Source organism: Ranitomeya variabilis, chromosome 4 (genome assembly GCF_051348905.1).
Source record: "Ranitomeya variabilis isolate aRanVar5 chromosome 4, aRanVar5.hap1, whole genome shotgun sequence".
NCBI classification, from domain to species: domain Eukaryota; kingdom Metazoa; phylum Chordata; class Amphibia; order Anura; family Dendrobatidae; genus Ranitomeya; species Ranitomeya variabilis.
In genome coordinates, this window is record NC_135235.1 from 641,973,374 (window position 1) to 642,001,178 (window position 27,805).

General features: G+C 45.2%; 1 protein-coding gene across 1 annotated transcript in view; it reads right to left on the bottom strand.

The window, feature by feature from the left end:
- The window catches only part of LOC143768164 (uncharacterized), a 121,334-nt gene that overhangs the window by 5,339 nt on the left and 88,190 nt on the right, over positions 1-27,805 (bottom strand). The window contains exons 8-13 of the mRNA XM_077256853.1: positions 22,338-22,500; positions 18,630-18,691; positions 10,270-10,359; positions 10,064-10,187; positions 9,883-9,980; positions 9,594-9,684 (exon numbers count right to left, since the gene is read on the bottom strand). Coding sequence (XP_077112968.1) covers positions 9,594-9,684; positions 9,883-9,980; positions 10,064-10,187; positions 10,270-10,359; positions 18,630-18,691; positions 22,338-22,500 — 628 coding nt within the window. The remainder of the gene's footprint in view (positions 1-9,593; positions 9,685-9,882; positions 9,981-10,063; positions 10,188-10,269; positions 10,360-18,629; positions 18,692-22,337; positions 22,501-27,805) is intronic.

Genomic DNA, 27,805 nt, shown 5'->3' on the forward strand with positions numbered 1-27,805 from the left:
ACCCTGTATATGCCACAATGCAAGAAGAGTACCTATCAGGTGCTCAGGAAATCTGGGTGGCCTGTGTGCCCCAGTGCAGTCATCTGTCTGGCCTATCAAAACAGCAAGGGGTGGCAGTGAAAAACGTGTGATGTGGATGTGAGAACTAACTGTAAGCTGTGCTTATCTCATTGTCAGCCAACTACAATAGGTGAGTGAGTGGGAAGTGGAGTCCCCCTTTACAATAGCATCCAAGGCACGTATGTTGTGAGCGAGTGGGGTTCATGAAAATTTGGCTGCAGCGGTAAAAAGCTTCTGACAAAAGGCATGGTCAAATAAATTTTCACAAAGAGCCATATGAGACTCACTGTTGGGGGGGGGGGGGGGGGGCCGGTTAAGTGTTTTTGAATGTCCATATTGAATCAAGAGCCCCATATAATGCTCCATACAGTTCATGATGGGCTCCCTAAGATGCTCCATATTAAAATATGCCCCATATAAGGCTGCACAAATGTTGATTATGACCCCATAAGATGCTCCATACAGACATTTGCCCCATATAATGCTGCACATGGCCCCATAAGATGCTCCATACAGACATTTGCCCCATACAATGCTGCACAAATGTTGATTTTGGCCCCATAAGATGCTCCATACAGACATTTGCCCCATATAATGCTTCACAAATGCTGATTATGGCCCCATAAGTTGCTCCACAGACACATTTGCCCCATACAATGCTGCACAAATGTTGATTTTGGCCCCATAAGATGCTCCATACAGACATTTGCCCCATATAATGCTGCACAAATGCTGATTATGGCCCCATAAGATGCTCCATAGACACATTTGCCCCGTGTAATGCTGCACAAATGCTGATTATGGCCCCATAAGATGCTCCATTGAGATATTTGCCCCATATAATGCTGCACATGGCCCCATAAGATGCCCCATACAGATATTTGCCCCATATAATGCTGCACATGGCCCCATAAGATGCTCCATACAGATATTTGCCCCATATAATGCTGTACATGGCCCCATACAGATATTTGCCCCATATAATGCTGCACATGGCCCCATGCAGATATTTGCCCCACATAATGCGGTACATGGCCCCATAAGATGCTCCATACAGATATTTGCACCATATAATGCTGTACATGGCCACATACAGATATTTGCCCTATATAATGCTGCACATGGCCACATACAGATATTTGCCCCATATAATGCTGCACATGGCCCCATAAGATGCTCCATACAGACATTTGCCCCATACAATGCTGCACAAATGTTGATTTTGGCCCCATAAGATGCTCCATACAGACATTTGCCCCATATAATGCTTCACAAATGCTGATTATGGCCCCATAAGTTGCTCCACAGACACATTTGCCCCATACAATGCTGCACAAATGTTGATTTTGGCCCCATAAGATGCTCCATACAGACATTTGCCCCATATAATGCTGCACAAATGCTGATTATGGCCCCATAAGATGCTCCATAGACACATTTGCCCCGTGTAATGCTGCACAAATGCTGATTATGGCCCCATAAGATGCTCCATTGAGATATTTGCCCCATATAATGCTGCACATGGCCCCATAAGATGCCCCATACAGATATTTGCCCCATATAATGCTGCACATGGCCCCATAAGATGCTCCATACAGATATTTGCCCCATATAATGCTGTACATGGCCCCATACAGATATTTGCCCCATATAATGCTGCACATGGCCCCATGCAGATATTTGCCCCACATAATGCGGTACATGGCCCCATAAGATGCTCCATACAGATATTTGCACCATATAATGCTGTACATGGCCACATACAGATATTTGCCCTATATAATGCTGCACATGGCCACATACAGATATTTGCCCCATATAATGCTGCACATGGCCCCATAAGATGCTCCATACAGACATTTGCCCCATACAATGCTGCACAAATGTTGATTATGGCCCATAAGATGCTCCGTAGACACATTTGCCCCGTATAATGCTGCACAAATGCTGATTATGGCCCCATAAGATGCTCCATAGAGATACTTGCCCCACATAATGCTGCACATGGCCCCATAAGATGCTCCATACTGACATTTGCCCCATATAATGCTGCACAAATGCTGATTAAGGCCCCATAAGATGCTCCATTGACACATTTCCCCCTTATAATGCTGCCCAAATGCTGATTATGGCCCCATAATATGCTCCAGAGATATTTGCCCCATATAATGCTGCACATGGCCACATAAGATGCCCCATGCAGATATTTGCCCCATATAATGCTGTACATGGCCCCATACAGATATTTGCCCCATATAATGTTGCACATGGCCCCATACAGATATTTGCCCCATATAATGCTGCACATGGCCCCATAAGATGCTCCATACAGACATTTGCCCCATATGCTGTTGCTGCGATTAAAAAAAATCACATACTCACCTCTCAGGCCCCCGACTCTTGCTATATTCACCGCGGTCCGCGTTCCACCGATGGCCGCCGCTGTGTCTTCCCCGTCCTCTGCACGGACGCTCAGGCAGAGGGCGGCACGCACACTAATCGCGTCACCGCACCCTCTGACCTAAGCGTTACTGCAGAGGACGGGGAAGACGCAGCGGCAGCCGTCGGTGGAATGGAGAACAGGTGAATATCGCGCACTGCGTTATACTCACCTGCTCCTGGCACGGTGCAATCCCTGGTTCTCTGGCGCTGACAGCTTCTTCCTGTAGTGAGCGGTCACATGGTACCGCTCATTACAGTAATGAATATGCAGCGCCACCCCTATGGGAGTGGAGTTGGGTCCATATTCATTACTGTAATGAGCGGTACCATGTGACCACTCACTACAGGAAGAAGCTGCAGGCGCCGGAGAACCAGGGACGTGCAGGGACCGCGCCAGGAGCAGGTGAGTATTATTAGACAGCTGCCGCTCCCCCTCCCCTGCCGACCCCTGGGTATGACTCGAGTATAAGCCGAGAGGGGCAATTTCAGCCTAAAAAAATGGGCTGAAATTCTCGGCTTATACTCGAGTATATACGCTATGTATACACAATCAAAGATATCAAAAAATACAGACTCAAAGAGATCAATTAAATATGAGAACTTGAGTCATAATGTATCTCAAAATATAAATATTTTATTTAGGGTAGATATTTACCACATAGACTAAATACAAATACATATAATAGGATATGATAAAATAGTGTGATCCCAAAAAAAGAGTAACAGTCACAGGGTGGATCAGGACAACATACTATGCTAAATAATTACATATACATGTAGAAAGCAATGCACATAAGCAATGTAACTTAAACAGGTAGGACAATCAGTTAGTCACTTGTTTGAGGTCACACAATATGGGTAATTACCCCATGATTTATTGATGCATACCTTATGCTACTTATGTCTGATACATTGTAATGGTTTTTCAGCAATGCATGCTAGCGCTAAACATGGTGATAGTTATAGGTGGAACTGATTAGTCTTGGTACAAACAAGTGATTAACTGATGTGATATATATCTACAGTCTATGTAGTACAAATCTACCCTTAAGAAAATATTTATATTTTGAGATACATTATAAGTTCTCTGCATGTCTAATTATATTCCCAGAGTTTACAAAAATGTACTGTCAAAAAAGATCTCCTACTGCATTAACTGCAGTAACGTTCTAATGATGGGAGAGCATGCTCAGCACTACTCGATGCTTGATCTGGCATCGGAGTGCCGATTGCTCACGGGTGATGCTTGAGTGCTCACGACCCATAATAAGCTCTTTTGATTCTGAATCATCTGAGCCGCTTACTGCACGGAAGCCGGGAATTCTCCTGCAGGGATTGCAGAGTCTCATCTGTCAGCCGGACTTTTGTGAGTTGAAGAGCTCCAGCGACGTGTTCTCGCTCTCGCCATAAGAAGCTCATTTGAGTTGCGAGCCACCCTGAAACCAAGTATATCTAGTGGTTGTTCTATCATCTATCTCCATCTCTCTATTAGTGATGATCGAGCAGTAAACTGCTCAAGTGCTTGGTACTCGAATCAAGCAAGTTGGGCTCTCAGATCTGCTCAACTCGAGTACTGAGCATAAAGTAAGTCAATGAAGGAGTCAGGCATTTTTCAGGGAGACCTGTACTCGAAGCCTCGGTGAGGGACGATGAGAGAAGAGATTGATAGATTAAGATATACGGTGGATTGGGAAAGTATTCACCTCTATTGACTTTTTACCCATTTTGTTACATTACAACCAATGTTTAAATACTTTTGTAATCTGATTTGTTGTGATGCATCAGCACTAAATAGTCTAAGCTGATGAAGTACACAATATAGGTAAAAATTAAATGTATGGATGGGATAAAATAAATAAAAATTGGTATGTGTATATGTATTCACCCCATTTGCTTTGAAGCACTCCAAATTTTCTGGTGCAAGCAATTCCCTTCATAAGTCACATGCTTAGTGAAAGAAAGTCCACCTGTGTGCAATTTAAGTGTCACGTGGTCTGTGAGTATATACATACCTTTTCAGAAAAGCCACAGAGGCTGCAACACCATTAAGAAAGAGACACCACTAACCAAATAACAGCATAAAGACCAAGGAGATCTCCAAACAAGTCAGGGACAAAGTTGTTAAAGAGGTACAAGTCAGGGTTTGGTTATAAAATTTTTTTTATATCCTCGGAGCACCATCAAATCTATATATATAATTGTCTAAGGGGTACTTCCGTCTGTTTGTCTGTAACTTCCATCTGTCTGTCTGTCGTCTGTCGCGGAAATTCCGGGTCGCTGATATAATGTTAAAAATAATAAAAAAAACCAAAACATTATATTCCCACTTTTCGGCGTCCGCGGCAGCCTTTCCCGCTCCTCGCGACGCTCCCGTCCCAAGAATGCATTGCGGCAATGACTCGAGATGACGTAGCGTTCTCGCGAGACCGCTACATGATCACGGGTTATTGCCACAAGGCATTACGTCGCCAGGAGCATCGCTAAAGGCCTGGGCTCGATCCGGAGGCCGCCTGAAGGTGATTATATAACTATTTTTTATTTAAATTGCTTTTTTAACAGGGATATGGTGCCCACACTGCTATATACTATGTGGGCTGTGTTATATACTACGTGGGCTGTGTTATATACTGCGTGGGCTGTGTTATATACTGCGTGGGCTGTGCAATATACTACTTGGGCTGTGTTATATACTGTGTGGACTGTGTTATATACTGCATGGGCTGTGTTATATACTACGTGGACTGTGTTATATACTACGTGGGGTGTGTTATATACTGCGTGGCTGTGCAATATACTACGTGGGCTGTGATATATACTGCGTGGCTGTGCCATATACTACGTGGGCTGTGTTATATACTGCGTGGGCTGTGCTATATACTGCGTGGGCTGTGTTATATACTACGTCGCTGTGCTATATACTATGTGGGGTGTGTTATATACTACGTGGCTGTGCAATATACTACGTGGGCTGTGTTATATACTATGTGGGCTGTGTTATATACTGCGTGGGCTGTGTTATATACTGTGTGGGCTGTGTTATATACTACGCCGCTGTGCTATATACTACGTAGGCTGTGCTATATACTACGTTGCTGTGCTATATATTACGTGGCTGTGCTATATACTACGTGGGCTGTGTTATATACTGCGTGGGCTGCGTTATATACTACGTCACTGTGCTATATACTACGTGGCTGTGCTATATACTACGTAGCTGTGTTATATACTACGTGGCTGTGCTATATACTACGTGGGCTGTGTTATATACTACGTGGGCTGTGCTATATACTACATGGGCTGTGATATATACTATGTGGGCTGTGCTATATACTGCGTGTGCTGTGTTATATACTGCATGGGCTGTGCTATATACTACGTGGGCTGTGCTATATACTACATGGGCTGTGATATATACTATGTGGGCTGTGCTATATACTGCGTGTGCTGTGTTATATACTGCATGGGCTGTGCTATATACTACGTGGCTGTGCAATATACTACGTGGCTGTGCAATATATGATTTGAACCACAATTCGCTGATTGGTCGCGCCCGGACGGACGATTCCTGTGTATTCATTGCATTATTCTGAAATCTTCCTAAATAAACTACATACATATTCCAGAATACCCGATGGGTTTGAATCCGGCCACCATCCAGTCTATTATAATCAGATGGAAAGAACATGGAACCACAACAAACATGCCAAGAGGGCTGCCCCCCAAAATGCTCAGCCCTAGCAAGGAGAGCATTAATCAGAGAGTCAGCACATAGACCAAAAAGTAACCCTGAATGAGCTGCAGAGTTCCCAATTATAAACTGGAATGTGTGTCCATACGACTACAATAAGCCATACACTACATAGAGGTGGCCTTTATGTAAGAGTTGGCAAAAAACGCATTTACTTACACATAAAAAAATTGTATGGCTCATTTTGAGTTTGCTAACAAACATGTGGGAGACTCCCCAAATGTATGGAGGAAGGTGCTCTAGTCAGATGAGACCAAAATTGAACTTTTTGGCCACCAAGGTAAACGCTATGTCTGTCATCAAACTAACACAGCTCACCACCCCAAGAACACCATCCTCACAATGAAACAGGGTGGTGGCAGTATCATGCTGTGGGGTAGCTTTCCGGCAGTAGGAAAAATTGTCCGAGTCGAGGTGAAGATGGATGGTGTGAAATACAGGCATAATAATGAGAAAACCTGTTTCCGTCTGCCAGTGATTTGAGATGGGAGTGGAGGTTCACCCCCCAACAAGACAATGATCCCAAGCATTTCATTAAAGCAACACTCGAGAGGTTTAAGGGTAAACGTGTACAGTAAATGTTTTGGAGTTTCCTAGTCAAAGCCCAGTCCTTAACAATCTGTGATCAGACTTGACAATTGCTGTTCACCAGAGGAAACCAACTAACTTTGATGGAGATGGAGCAGTTTTGCCTTGAGGAATGGGTAAAAACCTCAGTGGCAAGATGTAGAAAGCGCATAGAGGCTTATCTAAAGCGATTTGCAGCTGTAATTGCGGCAAAGGAGGCTCCACAAAGTACTGACTTTAGGGGGATGAATAGTAGGTATGAGTGAACCCGAACTGTAAAGTACAGAACACCGAACACAGACTTTAAACAGAATGTCCGGTTTTCTGTTCGGGTTCGGATGCCTAATAGTTTGTTCAAAGGCTGCAGCACAGCCAATCAACAAGCTTTTAGGCTGTGGATATTTCCAGAGCCATCACAACCATGCAAAGTATTGGCATAGCTGTGATTGGCCAGTTCAGCACTTGACCCAGCCTGTTTAAATGTCTGATCACGAGTGCCGCCGCCATTCTGCTCGTATTATTGTAGGGACAGGACGCAGCTGGAGTGAGGGACAGTATTAGGTTGCACACTCTGCAAACAAGCAGCTTGTGTGTACTCTTCACATATCTCAGGGGAACAACTGTGCCAAAAGGCCGCTGTGTGTACTCTGCAACCCTGGCTGTTGAAGTACTGTGCCTTTAAGCCAATGTGTGAACTCTGCACCCCCGCCTCTGGGAGTACTGTGCTAAAAAAGTTGCTGTCTGTACTCTGCACCCATATCTGTGGGAGTACTGTGCCAAAAAGCAGCTGTGTGCACTCTGCAACAACACCTGTGGGAGTACTATACCAAAAAGTCTCTGTGTACACTGCAGCCATTTCTGTATGAGTAGTGTGTCTAAAAAATAAATATACTCTAGCCACCCTACTGTGAACACTGTTGTGCCTCATCCTCCTCATCCTCTAAAACTGTCTCCTGGCTGGACAATTGTGTACCTGGCCACTGTTTGTACAGGAACTCGTCCTCCATGACATGCGTGGACGCTTGGCCTGATAAAAGTGCGAATGTTCCCTGTTCCTCCCACTCTTTCTCCTATGCCACAGCTGCAGGAAACCGATGGCTGCTGCTGACACTGTGCTCACTAAAGAGCAATGAATACTCACTGCTCTCCATGCACAGAGTCCCGACGTTGAGTACAGCGAGTATTCTGGCAGCTGTCCTCAGCGGCTTGTAAGCAGCGCATGACGTCCCCGCCATGTGCTGCTTGCAAGCATAAAGCAGCCGCTGGCACCAGAAGAGGGTGCGCATGGAAGGCAAGAATGTTTTTTTTTTTTCCCCGCTGGGGGGCATGCATACCAGGATGGGGAAAGGGGCCAAACATACCAGGATAAGTATGAGGTCCCTGCATACCAGGATGGAGATGGGGGCCCTGCATACCAGGATAGGGAATGGGGCCAATCATTCCAAGATAAGGATGGGGTCATGCATACCAGGATAAGGATGGGGCCAATCATACCAGGATAAGGATGGGGTCCCTGCATACCAGGATAGGGATTGGGGCCAACCATATGATAAGCATTGGGTGATGCAGATAAGGGAAACCATATATATTAAGTATAGAATTGACCACATTTTTTGCTTTAATTTTTTTTCTAATTTCCTCTTCAAAAACCTAGGTGCGTCTTATGGTCCGATGCGTTGCATCTTATAATCCGAAAAAGTGTGGTATACAACTGAGGTTTAAGGCTGCTTTCACACTAGCGTCGTACGACGCACGTTGCAATGCGTCGTTTTGGATAAAAAACGCATCCTGCAAAATTGCTTGCAGGATGCATTTTTTCTCCATAGACTTGCATTAGCGACGGATTGCCACACGTTGCATCCGTCGAGCGACGGATGCGTCGTGTTGCGTCGGACCATCGGCACAAAAAAAGTTACATGTAACGTTTTTTGGTGCATCGTGTCCACCTTTTCCGACCGCGCATGCGCGGCCGGAACTCCGCCCCCCACCTCACCGGACATCACAATGGGGCAGCGGATGCGTTGTAAAACTGCATCCGCTGCCCCCGTTGTGTTTTTTTTGCACAGTATGCGTCGGTACGTCGCATTGCGACGTGCGTCGTACGACGCAAGTGTGAAAGTAGCCTAAGACGTAAGGTTTCTCCTTGTGGAAAGTGACATACCAGCTCTGGCTTGTCAAGGTAAGGAGGCTTATTTGCCATGCAAGGCTCCTCTGGGAAATTTAATTTGCAAATTGCCTCTTCAGAGAAAAAGAAGACTTGAAGTCTATAGCGCCACCTGTTGGAAGCAGCAATCCTACAAGTCACAATCAACCCTTTATCGAGTCTTGCAATTTATCCTAAGTCATATTGCAAGACTCGTTAAAGGGTTGACTTGTAGGATCGCTACTTCCAACAGGTGGCTCTATAGAGTTCAAGGCATATAACTGTACGTCATATGTCGTTAAGGGGTTAAAAGTGGAATGTCAAACAATTTTAAATTATTTTTCATATATTACACCATAAAAAAAATATTTAAAATTATTTCAATTGTTGAAAAAAAAATAAAAAAATAATGATACATTCACTTTCATCATCAAATTCTGTTGTTCTCCAGTAAAAAAAAGCTACTTCTGGAGGTCTCGGCCTAGCCAAACATTCACATGTAAAGTGTGATCAGAAGTTGACCGAACAAGTATTCATCTGACATCTATAATTTGTGTAAATTACGTCGATTATATAATACCAGTTTTTAAAAAAATATGAGACTATTCACTGCATTTAGTGGTCACTACTCACCTGTGGGGTTATCTGTAGGAATCTCCCCTTTACACCGCTCATCACCCCTCACATATGTCTCTGAAGGGTTAATATGGGTCAGATCTTTACCCTGAAACAAATGTTGTAAAAGTCACAGACAGATGGAGAAGTCACATCTATGATCAGCTCTAATCCTGCCATCTCCACCATTCTCATTACACAGGTGTAAAACATATAATACTGGTGGATAAAACAAGACTGAGCAAAAGATCTTCACAGCCGTCTATACATCATAGGAGAGATCTCATGACACCTTCTCTCCATCTACCTGATGATGCTGAGGAACATTGGGATCTTCTTGTGTACAGTCCTGTGGAAGAAGAGGACGGGGACATCTCTCTGGTGTTGTCCTCTCACTGGATAAAACTGGAGGAAACACATACAGGGACTGAATTCATTCTTTACATACAGATAATTATAGGCCGTGTGTATTTAGTCCTGTCTATTACCTGGTGATGTGAGGGGCTGGGGAACCTCCATCATGACGTCCTTGTACAGATCTTTGTGTCCTTCTAAATACTCCCACTCCTCCATGGAGAAATAGACAGCGACATCCTGACACCTTATAGGAACCTGACACATATAATGATACCGTCATCCCCCGATCCCTCCATAGTGTTACTGTATAATGTCCCAGCATTCCCAGCAGTGTCACCTCTCCAGTCAGCAGCTCAATCATCTTGTAGGTGAGTTCTAGGATCTTCTGGTCATTGATGTCCCCATGTATCAGGGGTTGAGGTGGAGGCTCCATGATTGGGCTCAGGGGTCTTCCCCATCCCTCAGACACAGGGGCCTGACAGCGCTCACTAGAGGTCTTCTTCACTACTGTGTAATCCTGTTTATGGAGAGACACATTAATAAATCTCACTACAGACATTCCCAGAGTCCTCACCTCTCCAGTTCTGTCCATCTGTTATTCCCATAGATAAGAATGATGTAATGTGACGTCATCAGAATCTCTCACCTCTCCAGTAAGCTGGAGGAGAATCTCTAGGGTGAGGTGTAATATCCTCTCCGCCATCTTGTCCCTGTCCATATTCATCCTTGATGGGTCAATATGGAAAATTCTCTTACACCGATCTCCACTGATAGGATCCGATATTTTAGTGACCTGAGTGGGGAGAAGATGACGATGTAACATCATAAAGATGCCACGTAAGAAATCTCCGGAGCTGTTACCAGCATCACATGATTACTACATCCAGTCATGGCCCCGTCCTGCCCCCTGTATAACACACAGTCCCATTATAGTCACATACAGGGATTTATCACAGAATATCTACAATCCATCACAAAAACACAGAACAAATCAAAGTAAAAATCTAAAATATCTGAATCTTTATTAAATATTTTATAAAAACAAGACACAAAGTTCTATAGTGCCGGGAACATCCACAGAGATCGGGACGGCAGAACTAGAACGTCAGAAACAATAAATGATGTAACATTACCCATTCAAGACATATACATCTTAGGCCGGGGTCACACTTGTGAGTGTGATGCGAGTCTCGCATCAATACCTGGCACTGCCGCTGGCACTTGGGACCAGAGTGTGCGGCTGTATGTATTTCTACACTCTGGTCCCAAGTGCTGGGTATTGATGCGAGTTTCTTGCATCACACTCGCAAGTGTGACCCCGGCCTTACAGTTAAATCATATGTCGTGTTCCTGACTTTAATGTGGGCTCACAGTCCAAGCCAGCATCTTTCCCAACTGACGATCATATTTCAGCCATCATCTATCTTTAAAGGGAATCTGTCACCTACTTTTTTGTATATAAGCTGCGGCCACCGCCATCAGGGGCTTGTCTACAGCATTCTGTAATGCTGTAGATAAGCCCCTGATGTAACCTGAAAGATAAGAAAAACAAGTTAGAGTATACTCACCCAGGGGCGGTCCGGTCCGATTGGTGTCACGGTTCTGGTCCAGAGCCTCCTTTCTTCAAGTGATGACATCCTCTTCTTGGTTCCTGTCGCGGATCCTGCGCAGGCGTACTTTATCTGCCCTGTTGAGGGCAGCGCAAAGTACTGCAGTGCACAGGCGCCTCTCTGACCTTTCCCGGCACCTGCGCACTTCAGTACTTTGCTCTGCCCTCAACAGGGCAGATAAAGTACGCCTGCGCAGGAGCCGCAACAGGAAGCAAGGAAGAGGATGTCATCGTATGAAGATGGGACTGCGACACCCATCGGACCCACATGGCACCCCTGGGTGAGTATAATCTAACTTGTTTTTCTTATCTTTCAGGTTACATCGGGGGCTTATCTACAGCCTTACAGAATGCTGTAGACAAGCCCCTGATGGCGGTGGCCGAAGCTTATATACGAAAAAGTAGGTGACAGATTCCCTTTAACCTGTTAAATGCCACTGTCAATCTCTGACAGCAGCATTTAATGAGCACCAATAGGAGGGCACATCATTCCACATGCCAATTGTCCCACCCATGACGTGATTGCGGGGCACCGATAAGCTGCCATGATAGCCATGAGTCTGCTGAAGACCTTCATGCTTGCCATGAAGATTCTTCTGTGAAAGCCAGTGTTTAGCTGGTGTTTATAGGAGATTGCGATTTTAGCTATTCAAAGCAATGCTGGTGGACTGCTGTATATAGCACAGGCGATCAGATGACCACAGCTTCAAGTCCCCTAATGGTACTAACAAATACAGGAAAAAGTAAAAAAAAAAAAAGATGTTTTTACCAATATGAAAAAAATACATAAGTTGAAATCAACTCGCTTTTGACCCATTAAAAACAATGCAATTAAAGAGAAAAAAATACACATTCGGTATTGCTGCGTTCATAAAAGTCTGATCTCTCAAAACATAAAATAATTTTAGCAAATTGTTAAACATCATAACAAAAAACAACAAAACAATATGACAGAATTAAAATTTTTGGGTCACCGCAACATACAGTTAAGTCCATATATATTTGGACAGAGACAACATTTTTCTAATTTTGGTTATAGACATTACCACAATGAATTTTAAACAAAGCAATTCAGATGCAGTTGAAGTTCAGACTTTCAGCTTTCATTTGAGGGTATCCACATTAAAATTGGATGAAGGGTTTAGGAGTTTCAGCTCCTTAACATGTGCCACCCTGTTTTTAAAGGGACCAAAAGTAATTGGACAATTGACTCCAAGGCTATTTCATGGACAGGTGTGGGCAATCCCTTCGTTATGTCATTCTCAATTAAGCAGATAAAAGGCCTGGAGGTGATTTGAGGTGTGGTGCTTGCATTTGGAAGGTTTTGCTGTGAAGTAAACATGCGGTCAAAGGAGCTCTCCATGCAGTTGAAACAAGCCATCCTTAAGCTGCGAAAACAGAAAAAAACCCATCCGAGAAATTGCTACAATATTAGGAGTGGCAAAATCTACAGTTTGGTACATCCTGAGAAAGAAAGCACTGGTGAACTCATCAATGTAAAAAGACCTGGGCGCCCATGGAAGACAACAGTGGTGGAGGATAGAAGAATAATCTCCATGGTGAAGAGAAACCCCTTCACAACAGCCAACCAAGTGAACAACATTCTCCAGGAGGTCGGCGTATCAATATCCAAATCTACCATAAAGAGAAGACTGCATGAAAGTAAATACAGAGGGTTCACTGCACGGTGCAAGCCACTCATAAGCATCAAGAATAAAAAGGCTAGACTGGACTATGCTAAAAAACATCTAAAAAAGCCAGCACAGTTCTGGAAGAACATTCTTTTGACAGATGAAACCAAGATCAACCTCTACCAGAATGATGGAAAGAGAAAAGTATGGCGAAGGCGTGGTACAGCTCATGATCCAAAGCATATCACATCATCTGTAAAACCCGGTGGAGGCAGTGTGATGGCTTGGGCATGCATGGCTGCCAGTGGCACTGGGTCACTAGTGTTTATTGATGATGCGACACAGGACAGAAGCAGCCAAATGAATTCTGAGGTATTCCGAGACATACTGTGTGCTCAGATCCAGCCAAATGCAGCCAAACTGATTGGTCGTCGTTTCATACTACAGATGGACAATGACCCAAAACATAAAGCCAAAGCAATCCAGGAGTTTATTAAAGCAAAGAAGTGGAATATTCTTGAATGGCCAAGTCAGTCACCTGATCTCAACCCAATTGAGCAGCATTTCACTTGTTAAAGACTAAACTTCAGACAGAAAGGCCCACAAACAAACAGCAACTGAAAACCACCGCAGTGAAGGCCTGGCAGAGCATCAAAAAGGAGGAAACACAGCGTCTGGTGATGTCCATGAGTTCAAGACTTCAGGCAGTCATTGCCAGCCAAGGGTTTTCTACCAAGTACTAAAAATGAACATTTTATTTAAAATTATTGAATCTGTCTAATTACTTTTGGTCCCTTTAAAAACAGGGTGGCACATGTTAAAGGAGCTGAAACTCCTAAACCCTTCATCCAATTTTAATGTGGATACCCTCAAATGAAAGCTGAAAGTCTGAACTTCAACTGCATCTGAATTGTTTTGTTTAAAATTCATTGTGGTAATGTCTATAACCAAAATTAGAAAAATGTTGTCTCTGTCAAAATATATACGGACTAAACTATAGGTCAGGGCTCCCCAACCTGTAGCTCGGGAGCCACATGTGGCTCGCGGCCCCACGAATTGTGGCTCGCGACTGTCTGCCACCTTGATGCATTAGGTCCAGGCCTAGCAAACAGGTATGAAGACCACATCTCAAAATGGTGAATTCTGTGAGTAGCCCCGCACAGAATTGCAGATCTGGATGCACATTTACTGGTCTTAGGGGTTTAGAGATGTATGTATTTAGGTATGGTGCACTGGAGGTTTGTACTACCTGTTAGAGGAGGTGTTCAAAGCTGGATGTGACAGTGTGTTGGGAGAATACTGAATGGGGGTATTGTGGGAACCCCTGGATCTCAGTGCACTGCTCTGGAGTGATTTCTGTGGAAAAGCTTTGGTTATCATTATACCTGTAATGGGGCTTTGGTTGACACTACTTTGAAGGGGGTGCTAGCTGGATGTGGCTCGCGACCCTCTCTCTTAGCTGAATGTGGCTCTCAAGGTCAGAAAGGTTGGGGACCACTGCTATAGGTGATGAAAATATCTTATGTACCCCAAATTATATATAAGTAATTTTTTTTCCCATCACTCAAATAAAGAAAAACTTCAATATGTTTGGTATCTATGCACTTGTACTGACCTGGAGAATCATAATGGTAGGTAGTTTAACCATATAGTGAACATGGTAAATAAAAGAACTATTGTGGAATTGCACTTTTTCTTTCAATGTTAACTCACTTGGAATTTTTTTCCCCACTTTCCAGTGCATCACATGATAAAATGGATGGTATCATTCAAAAGTAAAACTAGTCCCACAAAAAAGAGGTGCTCAGGCGGTTATGGCGCGAAAGAATGAAAAAAGTTATGGCTCTTAGAAGATGGGGAGGAAAAAACTGAAAATAGTGATGAAGAGGTTAATATCTCCCGATAGTGACAACATGGAGCGGGCGACGGCCATAATGGAGACAGACTGTACAGTAACAGAGCAGCGAGCGACGTCAGGAGGGAAGTGACCCAATGTAATCCAATACAGAGACCCTGATATAGCGACACAGACGGGAACACGTTGTCTCCTGGAATGTGCACTGAGGGGTTAATGTCCCCTGCGCCCAGTAATGGGGAATCTCCAGCACCTACCTCCACCTGCAGAGCCGCACACCACATATATGGCTGTTCTGTGCACACAGGACCTGGGATGAGGTCACAGGAGGGGAGGAGTCAGTGGTCACATGATCAGGGGCTGGTTGTCATGGGGATGGAAGTTTATGTGTGGGGTCAGGAGGGGTTTAGAGGGTTAAAGTAGCAGAGCCGTGTGTGTATGAAGTGTATGGAGCAGAACCATGCGTGTACAAGGTGTACGGATCGGAGCCGTGTTTGTACAGAGAGGAGCTGTGTGTGTATGAGGTGTAGAGAGCGGAGCCGTGTGTGTACGAGGTGTAGGGAGCGGAGCCGTGTGTGTACGAGGTGTATGGAGCAGAACCATGTGTGTACGAGGTGTAGGGAGCGGAGCCGTGTGTGTACGAGGTGTAGGGAGCGGAGCCGTGTGTGTACGAGGTGTATGGAGCAGAACCATGTGTGTACGAGGTGTAGGGAGCGGAGCCGTGTTTGTACAGAGAGGAGCTGTGTGTGTACGAGGTGTAGAGAGCGGAGCCGTGTGTGTACAACATTTGCAGAGTGGAGCCGTGTGTGTGTACGATGTTTGCAGAGCAAAGCCGTGTGTGTACGACATTTGCAGAGTAGAGCCGTGTGTGTACGACGTTTGCAGAGCAGAGCCGTGTACGACGTTTGCAGAGCAAAGCCGTGTGTGTACGACGTTTGCAGAGCAGAGCCGTGTGTGTACGATGTTTGCAAAGTAGAGCCGTATGTGTACCACGTTTGCAGAGCAGAGCCGTGTGTGTGCCATGTCATCTGCTGGTAAATGTCCACTGTGTTTTATCAAGACCAAAGTCAGCACAGCCATCTACCAGGAAATTGTACAGCACTTCATTCTTCCCTCTGCCGACAAGCGTTTTGGAGATGGAAATTTCATTCTCCAGCAGGACTTCGCACCTGTCCATACTGCCAAAAGTATCAATACCTGGTTTAAAAACAACAGTATAACTGTGCTTGATTGGCCAGCAAACTCGCCTGATCTTAACCCCATTGAGAATCTATGGTGTATTGTCAAGAGGAAGATGAGAGACACCAGACCCTACAATGCAGAAGAGCTGAAGGCTGCTATCAAAGCAACCTGGGCTTCCATAACACCTCAGCACTGCCACAAGCCGATCGCCTCCATGCCAAAACTCACTGATGCAGTAATTGATGCAAAAGGAGCCCCAACCAAGTATTGAGTGCATTTACGGAACATACAATTCAGTAGGCCAACATTTCGGATTCTAAAATAATTTTTCAAGCTGGTGTTATAAAGTATTCTAATTTGCTGAGATAATGACTTGGGTTTTCATTGGCTGTAAGATATAATCATCAACATTAACAGAAATAAACACGTGAAATAGATCACTCTGTTTGTAATGACTCTTTATAATATATGAGTTTCACTTTTTGCATTGAAGAACTGAAATAAATTAACTTTTTAATGATATTCTAATTTTGTGAGAAGCACCTATATATGCCACCTACTTCCTAAAAAGAAACAGAAGATACATGCAGGGTAAAAAACTATAAACAACAGAGCGATAAACCCTAACTGGTCTTTCACTGATTGATTTAAACTACAGGAGTATGGTTCAACATCCAAATGAGACTATCACCAGCAGGGGGAAAGTATAAAAGCTGCACCCAAAAGGTGATAAGGTAGACACATGCGTAAATGAAAACTCCTATTACCCTAAAAAGACTGAAGCAAGGATAACAGAAACTAAATACCTAGAGAAAAGGAGTATCTGCTGTGGCTTGGCAGAAAGAGAAACCAACCACAAAGCACAGGCTCAAAGGTTCTAACCCAGACGCATGATATCTGCAATGTGATGACAGATGATAATTTGAGATTCGTGAATTGGTTCTATGCGAATCAAATTTGTAGGATAGCGCTGAACCTGATAAATTCAAGCAATTTACGAGTCTTTCCTTATGTGTGTCAGGTCGCTGTTTTCACCACCGCGGCCCCTGCTTTCCGCTCATACTTACCGTGTCACGGCGTCTCGGCGCGCTCCTGTTCCCCCTCCTGCGTCATCTTCTCTGCCCGCTCTCCCAGCTTCTGTCTCCTGTCGGGCGCGCGCGCATTAGGGTTCTCTGCGCACGCGCATTCTGTCCTTTTCTTCTCACGCTTCTTCTGCTCCTCTCTATGGTCCTGGAGGACCATGATCCGGAAGGTATGCAGCCACTCTGCATTTAAGGCCGCCTCTTCCTTTCTCCGGTGCCTGTTTGTCATTTGTTTTCCTGCAAGTGTCTCTGGCTCCCACGCTTCTCTGCGTTCTCCTCGTCTCCCTTTCAGCTTGACCTCCGTTGCTGTTTATCGTTTCTGTGTCTAACCGTTGTCTGTTTTTTCCCGCTTCCTTTCAGCTCCAGTCCTCCAGTGTTTCCGGCTCCTCAGTTCCCTTGTTCTTCAGTTTATCCGTTCCACCTTCAGCTCCTGCTCTACCACGGTCCTGAGTTCATCCCTGTCTTCTGGTTTGTCTTCCATTCTCCTTCTGTTCAGTCAGTCTCTCATTATCCTCTTCCCGTCTTCCCTACCTTGTTCCTTCCTTTTGTTACCGGCTGCCGTGCAGTAGTCTCCCCTGGGCCTGCTCCTAACGCTCCCTGTATAGGGGGTGGTCAATCTGGTCCACTCGTCCTCGGGAGGTTCGCTGTTTCGGCTCAGTGGGTTCACCTTCCTTGTTCTCCTGGTCCCTTGTCGTAACAGTACAAACAGGCCATGGACCCCGCTGGTACTTCTGTTGCCACCCAAAAAGAACTGTTGTTTCTACGGGAGAACCAAACTAGGATTATGGGTTTTCTAAAATCTATGGAATCCCGTTTAACCGCTCTTCAGCCCTCTGACCCGGGGAGCGCATCCCAGCTGGCCGGTCTCCAGCAGGAGCTCGCCCAGCAACGTGATCCCAAGGGTCATATATTGAATTACATGGCTTCGGTGGATAACCGTCTGCTCACCCTTCAAACTGCCGCCTCTGCTCCTGCCCAGACTCCAGCTTCACACCCACCTCCCCGTCTGGCTAGACCTCCACGGTATAGTGGAGATCCCAAATTGTGTCGGGGTTTCCTAAATCAATGCCAGTTGCACTTTGAACTTCTGCCACAACAATACCCCACTGACCGTGCCAAGGTGGCTTTTATTGTGTCACACTTGGAGGGAGCGGCCCTGGCCTGGGTTAATCCCCTCTGGGAACGAGATGATCCTCTCGTCTCCCAACTTTCTTCTTTTCTGGAGACTTTTCGTAAGGTTTTCGATGAGCCTGGGCGGTTAGCTTCAACCACTGAGTCTCTTTTTAATCTCCGCCAGGGTGTCCTTTCTGTCGGCCAGTACGCTATTCATTTTCGTACCTTGGCCTCCGAGTTGGGCTGGAACAATGAGGCTTTGGTTGGAGCTTTCTGGCGCGGTTTGTCTGGTCGAATAAAGGACGAGTTGGCGGGTAGAGACACCCCAACTTCCCTAGAGGATCTTATTTCCTTAGCAACCCGCATTGATTTGCGTTTTCAGGAACGTCTCCGTGAATCTGCTAGGGAGAGGAGATTGCCTCGACCAGTTCCGTTTTCTCGCAGTCCTCCTCGTTCTCTACAAGTCCCCTCTTCTTCGGCTGCTGCACCCGAACCTATGCAAGTGGACCGTGTCAAGCCTGCGGAACAGCGTCGCAAGGAGAGACTTGCACAGGGTCTCTGCTTTTATTGTGGCAGTGGTTCTCATCTCCTACGTTCCTGTCCAGTGAGGCCGGGAAACGCCTCCGCCTAGGTCAGGTAAGGGAGGCCTGCCTAGGTGATAGTGATACCTCTCTACCCTTTACTCTCTCTGTTTTGTTGCATATCGGTTCTTCTCGTTTTTCTGAGGTAGCTTATGTTGATTCTGGAGCAGCTGGAAATTTTATTCAACTCGAGGCGGTCAGTAGGTATCAAATTCCTGTCAGATCCTTGGAGTCTCCTCGGCAGTTAGCGTCAGTTGACGGTCGGCCCTTGCAGGAGACCGTTACCTTGGTCACCGAATAGGTGGAGTTGCAAATCGGAGCTTTGCATCGGGAGAAGATTGCTTTCTACGTCCTGCCATCGTTGTCTCATACGTTTCTCCTGGGTCTTCCGTGGTTAAGAATACACGAGCCAGTTTTAGATTGGCGCTCTGGTGATGTCCTCCGATGGGGTAATTCCTGCCAGACTACATGTCTGCGTCCTGTTCTTCCTTTAAGGTCATCGATGTCAATGTCCCCACCGGCAGGTTTGCCTTCGGCCTATCATTCCTTTGCCGACGTCTTCGACAAGAAAGAGGCGGAGAGTTTGCCTCCTCATCGTCCATATGACTGTCCGATCGACCTTGTTCCTGGTTCTACTCCCCCCAGGGGACGAATTTATCCGCTGAATCCTCTGGAGTCTCAAGCCATGACCGAGTATGTACAGGAAAACTTGGCCAGAGGTTTCATCCGCAAGTCCTCTTCACCTGCTGGTGCTGGTTTCTTTTTTGTTAAGAAGAAGGATGGAACTCTCCGTCCCTGCATTGACTACCGAGGTCTTAATAGTATTACAATTAAGAACAAGTATCCTCTGCCCCTCATTCCCGAACTTTTTGATCGGCTTCGGGGAGCACGAATTTTTACTAAGCTAGATCTTCATGGGGCCTACAATCTTATCCGGATTCGTTCCGGAGATGAGTTGGAAACCGCTTTCAACACCAGAGATGGACACTACGAGTACCTTGTCATGCCCTTCGGATTATGCAATGCCCCCGCAGTGTTTCAAGAATTTGTGAATGACATCTTCAGAGATCTTCTGTATTCCTGTGTGGTGGTATATTTGGACGATATTCTTGTCTATTCCCCGGATCTGTCTACTCACAGAAGGGACGTTCGTCTCGTTCTCTTGCGTCTGAGAGAGAATCGCCTATTCGCCAAGATCGAGACGTGCGCCTTTGAGCAGTCATCTCTTCCTTTCCTGGGATACATTATCTCTGATTCTGGTTTATGTATGGACCCGGAGAAGGTATCTGCCGTGCTCAATTGGCCTCGTCCTATTGGTACCAAAGCTATCCAGCGATTCATCGGTTTCGCGAATTACTACCGACAGTTCATCCCTCACTTCTCTTCTCTGATCAGACCCATCATCTGTTTAATTCGCAAGGGATCCGATCCTCATGTCTGGTCCTCTGAAGCCGAAGATGCCTTCCTCTCTCTGAAACAAACCTTCTCCACAGCTCCCGTGCTTCATCGCCCTGAAGTCAATAAACCTTTTGTTCTCGAGGTGGACGCTTCTGCAGTAGGAGCTGGGGCAGTACTTTCTCAAAGATCTTCGTCTGGCCGATTGCTCACCTGCGGTTTCTTCTCCAAGACCTTCTCTTCTTCTGAACGAAACTATTCGATTGGTGACAGGGAATTATTGGCCATCAAGTTGGCCTTACAAGAGTGGAGGTACCTATTGGAAGGAGCTGTTCATCCCTTCAGGATCTATACGGACCACAAGAACCTAGCTTATATTCGTTCTGCACAGAGACTTAATCCCCGGCAAGCTAGATGGTCCCTCTTCTTTGCTCGTTTTAATTTTGAATTACACTTTCGTCCTGGCAACAAAAATCTTAAAGCCGATGCTCTCTCCAGATCCTTTCTGCCCATTGACTCGGAGGAAGAGACTTCGCATATCCTGGATCCCTCCAAGGTCATCGTAGTAGCTCCCTTCAGTCTGTCTTCTTTGCCTCCGGGCAAGACCTTCGTTTCTGAGCGCAACAGGAGGCGAGTCTTACGTTGGGGCCATGCTTCCAAAATTTCTGGTCATGTTGGTCTTAAGAAGACTCTCTCGCTTCTCTCCCGCTACTACTGGTGGCCAACTCTTTCTCAGGATGTTCAAGACTTTATTGCCTCCTGTCCATCTTGTGCCAAGAACAAGGTACCTAGGCGACGGCCCTGTGGGCTCCTTCTTCCACTCCCAGTTCCTTCGGCTCCATGGCAACACATTGCTATGGATTTTATCACCGATTTGCCTCGCTCTTCCGGCTGCACTGTCATCCTTGTTGTTGTGGACAGATTCTCTAAAATGGCTCATTTCATATCCCTTCCAGGATTACCCTCTGCACCCGATTTGGCGAAGATTTTTATCCGTCACATTTTTCGTATCCATGGCTTACCTCAACATATCGTTTCGGATCGAGGAGTTCAGTTTACCTCTCGGTTCTGGAGAGCCCTGTGTAAATTTATGGACATCTCCCTTGACTTCTCTTCTGCCTATCACCCTCAGACCAACGGTCAAGTGGAACGCACAAATCAGACTCTGGTGACCTATCTTCGTCATTTTTCCAATTCACATCACAATGACTGGTCCGATCTTCTTCCATGGGCTGAATTCTCTTACAACAACCACCCCAGTGAATCGTCTTCCAAGTCGCCCTTTTTTATTGTCTACGGGCAACATCCTGGTGTCCCTCTTCCGGTCCCTCCTGTCTCGGGGGTGCCGGCGGCTGATCTTCTGTCCGGAGAGTTCTCCAGGATCTGGCAGGAGACCAAGGTCGCTCTTGAAGTTGCGCGTGACACTATGAAAAGGCATGCCGACAAGAGGCGCTTAGATCCTCCGTTGTATCATCCTGGTGATAGGGTTTGGCTATCCTCTAAATTTGTTCGCCTAAAGATTCCTTCTCGTAAATTGGGTCCCCGTTATATTGGACCTTTTGAGATTTTGGCCCGTATTAATGATGTCTCTTATAAATTGAAACTACCTCCCTCGCTCCGTATTCCCAATTCCTTTCACGTTTCCCTCCTGAAGCCACTTGTCCTCAATCAGTTTCATGCCTCTACTACTCATTCTTCTCGGCCTGTCTCCGCTACTGATGTTTTTGAGGTCAAAGACATCCTTGCTATGAAGAGAGTGAGGGGGAGGACCTTTTTTCTGGTGGATTGGAGGGGTTTTGGTCCTGAGGAAAGGTCTTGGGAGCCTCGGGAGAACATTCAAGCTCCGCGACTTTTGGCTAGATTTCTTTCTGGTCTTAGGAAGGGGGGAGATAAGGGGGGGGGTACTGTCAGGTCGCTGTTTTCACCACCGCGGCCCCTGCTTTCCGCTCATACTTACCGTGCCACGGCGTCTCGGCGCGCTCCTGTTCCCCCTCCTGCGTCATCTTCTCTGCCCGCTCTCCCAGCTTCTGTCTCCTGTCGGGCGCGCGCGCATTAGGGTTCTCTGCGCACGTGCATTCTGTCCTTTTCTTCTCACGCTTCTTCTGCTCCTCTCTATGGTCCTGGAGGACCATGATCCGGAAGGTATGCAGCCACTCTGCATTTAAGGCCGCCTCTTCCTTTCTCCGGTGCCTGTTTGTCATTTGTTTTCCTGCAAGTGTCTCTGGCTCCCACGCTTCTCTGCGTTCTCCTCGTCTCCCTTTCAGCTTGACCTCCGTTGCTGTTTATCGTTTCTGTGTCTAACCGTTGTCTGTTTTTTCCCGCTTCCTTTCAGCTCCAGTCCTCCAGTGTTTCCGGCTCCTCAGTTCCCTTGTTCTTCAGTTTATCCGTTCCACCTTCAGCTCCTGCTCTACCACGGTCCTGAGTTCTTCCCTGTCTTCTGGTTTGTCTTCCATTCTATTCTCCTTCTGTTCAGTCAGTCTCTCATTATCCTCTTCCCGTCTTCCCTACCTTGTTCCTTCCTTTTGTTACCGGCTGCCGTGCAGTAGTCTCCCCTGGGCCTGCTCCTAACGCTCCCTGTATAGGGGGTGGTCAATCTGGTCCACTCGTCCTCGGGAGGTTCGCTGTTTCGGCTCAGTGGGTTCACCTTCCTTGTTCTCCTGGTCCCTTGTCGTAACAGTGTGAAGGTTCACACTGGGCACTTCTCTCTCCTCATGCAGCATACATGCACATTCTATATGTAGTGTTTTATGTGACCGTTCACACTGGATATGTCTCTCTTGTATAGCACGCATATGTCTTGTAACACGGGGGATATGCCAGATGCTCTAGAGGGGCCAGTTGAGACATGTAGATCCACTTATAGCAGATGGTAGTATCACGGTAGCTGGAGTGGAGTCCTGGATCCCTAAAGACTTCCATGGTGTCAACGACAATTGTCAATAGCTGGAGTTTGCACTTTTGGAGATGACCCCGGGGTCACTTCTATAGAGATCTCATCTCTGTGCATGTGTTGGACAGCAGGTGAAGTTCATGCAATTGAAAGTAACCAAACACATGTGAACTTGCAAATGTAACACTTCTTTAGCCATAGTGGTTCTCCGATCTTTGTCGGAATACCTGTCTGACTTCAGGGATGTATTTTCGGAACAGGGGTGTTAAGAACTCCCTCTTCATCATCCTTATGATTACGCAGTTAATCATATTGCTGGGGCCATGCTGCCTAAGAGCAGGTTATATAATATAACATTTCTGAACCGGAGAGGCAAGTCATTAAGGACTATATCGCAGACAGTCTGCACATTGATTCCTCCGAACCATCTCTACCACTACCTTCCCCAGTCATTCTTGATGGGAATCTGGAATCTCAGATAGCTAAGGTTATCAATTTTCCTCATAGTTCATCGGTCTCTTCAGTATCTGGTACAATGTAAAGATTACGGTCCTGAGGAGAGAATGTGTTTGCCTCTGGCACTTAGGAATTGCCATTGTTTTTACTGCTTTGTTATGAGATGAAGGTAAAGTTCGTGGTTGGAGTTGGCGTTTGGAGATTTGTTAAGGAGATTGTTACTTGGAGTTTTGATTGTGTGCACATCCTCATCCTCTCCTATTTTGTTTCTCATTCCTTTAACTCACCTGTGTTCCACTTTGATGTTTGTTGAGTGTATTTTGTATGATTGTTATTTTCATTTTTCCCTGTTTGTCTTCTCTTGTCTGTCTGTTTAGTGTTATCCTATACACTTTGGCTTACCACCTCCCTGGGGGGGGGGGGAGGTGGCAAATAAGGGTTCATATAGGAGCATAGCAAGGCACAGATTGTTAATAAGACTTTGCATGTTCACTTTCCAAGCAAAAAACCTGCACATATCTCACAAAGGTAACATTTTTGGATGGTTTGTTAAAAGCCTTTTTTTTCTTTATGTGCCATTGTTTCATTTTGCAGTGGGCAAGAAATGCTACAATTTTTACAATAAACATGTTATGGCTGCCAAAATAAATTTCAAATTTGTTGTCATGGTTGAAATAAGTTATGGGTTCTTCATTCTCCTGTTTCGCTCACTGAAATACAAGTTTTCTTTAACTATTTGTTGTAAACCTTACTGCTGCTAAAACAAAATATAGTGTTTTTAATATTATTACTGGTCAGTTGAAATTAGCTTTATGCTGTCTGGACCATGGACTGGTGATTCTCATTGCTTTTTGATCGGCAATACAATCCGTACTCTGGTGCCTCCCCATTGCTTATTCACTTTATGTATGAATACCAAACTTGTTGTTTTTCAACAAAAAGGGGTAATTCAGTTTTTTGATGGCTAAAAAAAGTCAAGCTATTGCTTCTTCAGTTTGCAAACAACAAACCTATTGATACTCCTGTAAAAGGGATCATTTTTGGACTGCCACTTGTCAAAAAGCCATGGCATGTGTATGAACACACGATAAGCATCTGCCCCAAACAAGGAACATTTTTTAAAGGGAATTGGTCAGCAGGTTTTTGCTATGTAATCTGAAGACAGCAGTGAAAAGAGTCTGAAACACAGATTTCAGTAATGTGTCACTTTTAAGGCTGGGTGCTGTTCTTTACTTGCAATGAAGGCTTTATCACTAGGAAATTATCATTGCCCTGACTACACTGCACATGAGCACTGGTCTGACCACACCCCCTCCTTCGATAAGCAGCTAACAGCCAATAGACATTGTGTATAGAAAGCTCTGCTTCACGCTACATCTGAAAACTCTGATTATGTCAAAACTGCTGCACCCAGTAAATTAAATTACACATTGTTGGAATCAGGGTCTCTTTTCCAACATTATGCTGCTCTCAGATTAGTAATATACAGAATCCCAAAATCATATTATCGGTCTGGGGCAACACATGTGTGTTGTATACAACCAGACCCATCACTTAGCTCCAAATAGCATAAACAAATAGGAGAAACCGGAGCATGATTGTGTAAAAAGAAAATGCTTTATTAAACCAAAATGATTAGTTAATTAAAAACAGCAGTAACATACAGAGGTGTATAGTGATACCATGATATACATATAGGAGGGCTCCCACCCCTCTAACATCCCCTATAGCAAGTCTCAGAGGACAATCCTTTCCATGTCATGTGGCCTGGTTAAATGACCGCTAAATAGTAAAGTGCTAATGAGTTCTATCATGAATAAATTAAAGCAGGTCCGCTTACCAGGGTACAGGAAGGGGGAGATGGAGGAGCGGGGTCTCACCCAAGTACCAGCTCCCGACACGTGTTTCGCGGCTGAAGAACGCCGCTTTCTCAAGGAGGTCTGGACTTTGACTTGGCCATTCTAACACCGGGATACGTTTATTTTCTCCCTGGTGGCTTGCTGCACACTTTAACCAACACTTTTTATGGATATCTTTGAGAAATGGCTTTCTTCTTGCCACTTTTCCATAAAGGCCAGATTTGTGCAGTGTATGACTGATTGTTGCCCTATGGACAGACTGTCCCACCTCAGCTGTAGATCTCTGCAGTTCATCCAGAGTGATAATATGCCTCTTGGCAGCATCTCTGATCAGTCTTCTCCTTGTTTGAGATGAAAGTTTAGAGGGACGGCCGGGTCTTGGTAGATTTGCAGTGATATGATATGCCTTCCATTTCAATATGATCGCTTGCACAGTGCTCCTTGGGATGTTTAAAGTATTGGAAATCATTTTGCATCCAAATCTGGCTTTAAACTTCTCCACAACAGTATCACGGACCTGCCAGTTGTGTTCCTTGGTCTTCATGATGCTCTCTGTGCTTCAAACAAAACGCTGAGACTATCACAGAGCAGGTGCATTTATACGGAGACTTGATTACACACAGGTGGATTATATTTATCATCATTAGGCATTTAGGACAACATTGGATCATTCAGAGATCCACAATGAATTTCTGGAGTGAGTTTGCTGCACTGAAAGTAAAGGGGCCGAATAATATTGCACGCCCCACTTCTCAGTTTTTGAATTTCCACAAAAATTTAAAATAACCAATAAATTTTGTTCAACTTCACAATTGTGTTCCACTTGTTGTTGATTCTTCACCAAAAATTTACATTTAGCATCTTTATGTTTGAAGCATGACGTGTGAAAAGGTTGAAATGTTCCAGGGAGCGAATACTTTCGTAAGCCACTGTATATTTAAATATACGAATTATTCTAAAACTGTAAGGGAATTCATTGTTAACGTTACATATTTTTTGCTAACCCATAACTTTTTTTCCTTTCTATGGGAATATTATTTACAATGTCAGGACTGTTCAATGGGTGCAAAATTTTCACCCTCCCTCACTAACATTTTCGTGAATTAGTGGGAGGATAAGTTTATTTACAGTGTTTCTAACACTTTTGTTGCTAATTAGTGAGGAGCGAATGTGCTCGGATAAGGTATTATCCAAGCATGCTCAGGTGCTAACAAGCAGGCAATCCTGTTGTGAATTCCGTTCTGGAGCTCCCTCCTGTGGTTGCTAATGGTATTTTTGTGAGTTCTGCCCTTGGGCTCCCTCTGGTGGTTTCGAGTGGAACTGCTGCTCCTTTAGGTAGCTGTAGCAGCTGCCTTCACTGATCGCCTTGCCTGGGTTTGTTATTTAAACCTGCTCTGGGCTTTAGTTCATGCCAGCTGTCAATGTTCTTGGTTGGATTTGGTTCTCTCCTTGGATTTCTCACATGGCCTGTCCTTGTCAGCAAAAGATAAGTTTTTGCTAGTTCTTGTTTGTCCATTTGTTTTGGACTCTATTGCTCTGCAAATATGTCTCTTTTTGTCCAGCTTGTCACTATGTCATATTCAGGCTAGCTGGAAGCTCTGGGGTTGCAGATTTGCCCCTCCACACCGTGAGTCGGTGTGGAGTTCATTTTTGTAAACTCTGCGTGGATTTTGTAGTTTTTTATACTGACCGCACAGTATCCTTTTCTCTCTGTCTATCAAGTTTAGTATTGGCCTCCTTTGCTGAAATCTGATTTCATTTCTGTGTACGTCATTTCCCTCTCCACTCACAGTCAATATTTGTGGGGGGCTGTCTTTCCTTTTGGGCTTTTCTCTGAGGCAAGATAGCTTTCTATTTCCTACTTTAGGGGTAGTTAGTTCTTAGGCTGTGAAGAGGTGTCTAGGGAGAGTCAGGAACATCCCACGGCTATTACTAGTGTTGTTGTTAGGATTAGGGACTGCGGTCAATAGAGATACCACCTCCTCAGAGCTCGTCCCATGTTGCGTTTTAGCCATCAGGTCATATCAGTGTGGCCTCTTAACCACCAGGTCATAACACAATCCTTGAATGTGTTGTGGATGTCTAACAGCCTCAAGACATGCAGCCACGGGAACTCGAACATATTATTTACATATGCCCAAGACACTCGGATAGCACACGAGCATGCTCAGATAACACCTTGTCTAAGCACGTTCGCTCATAACTATTGCTGATCTCTTT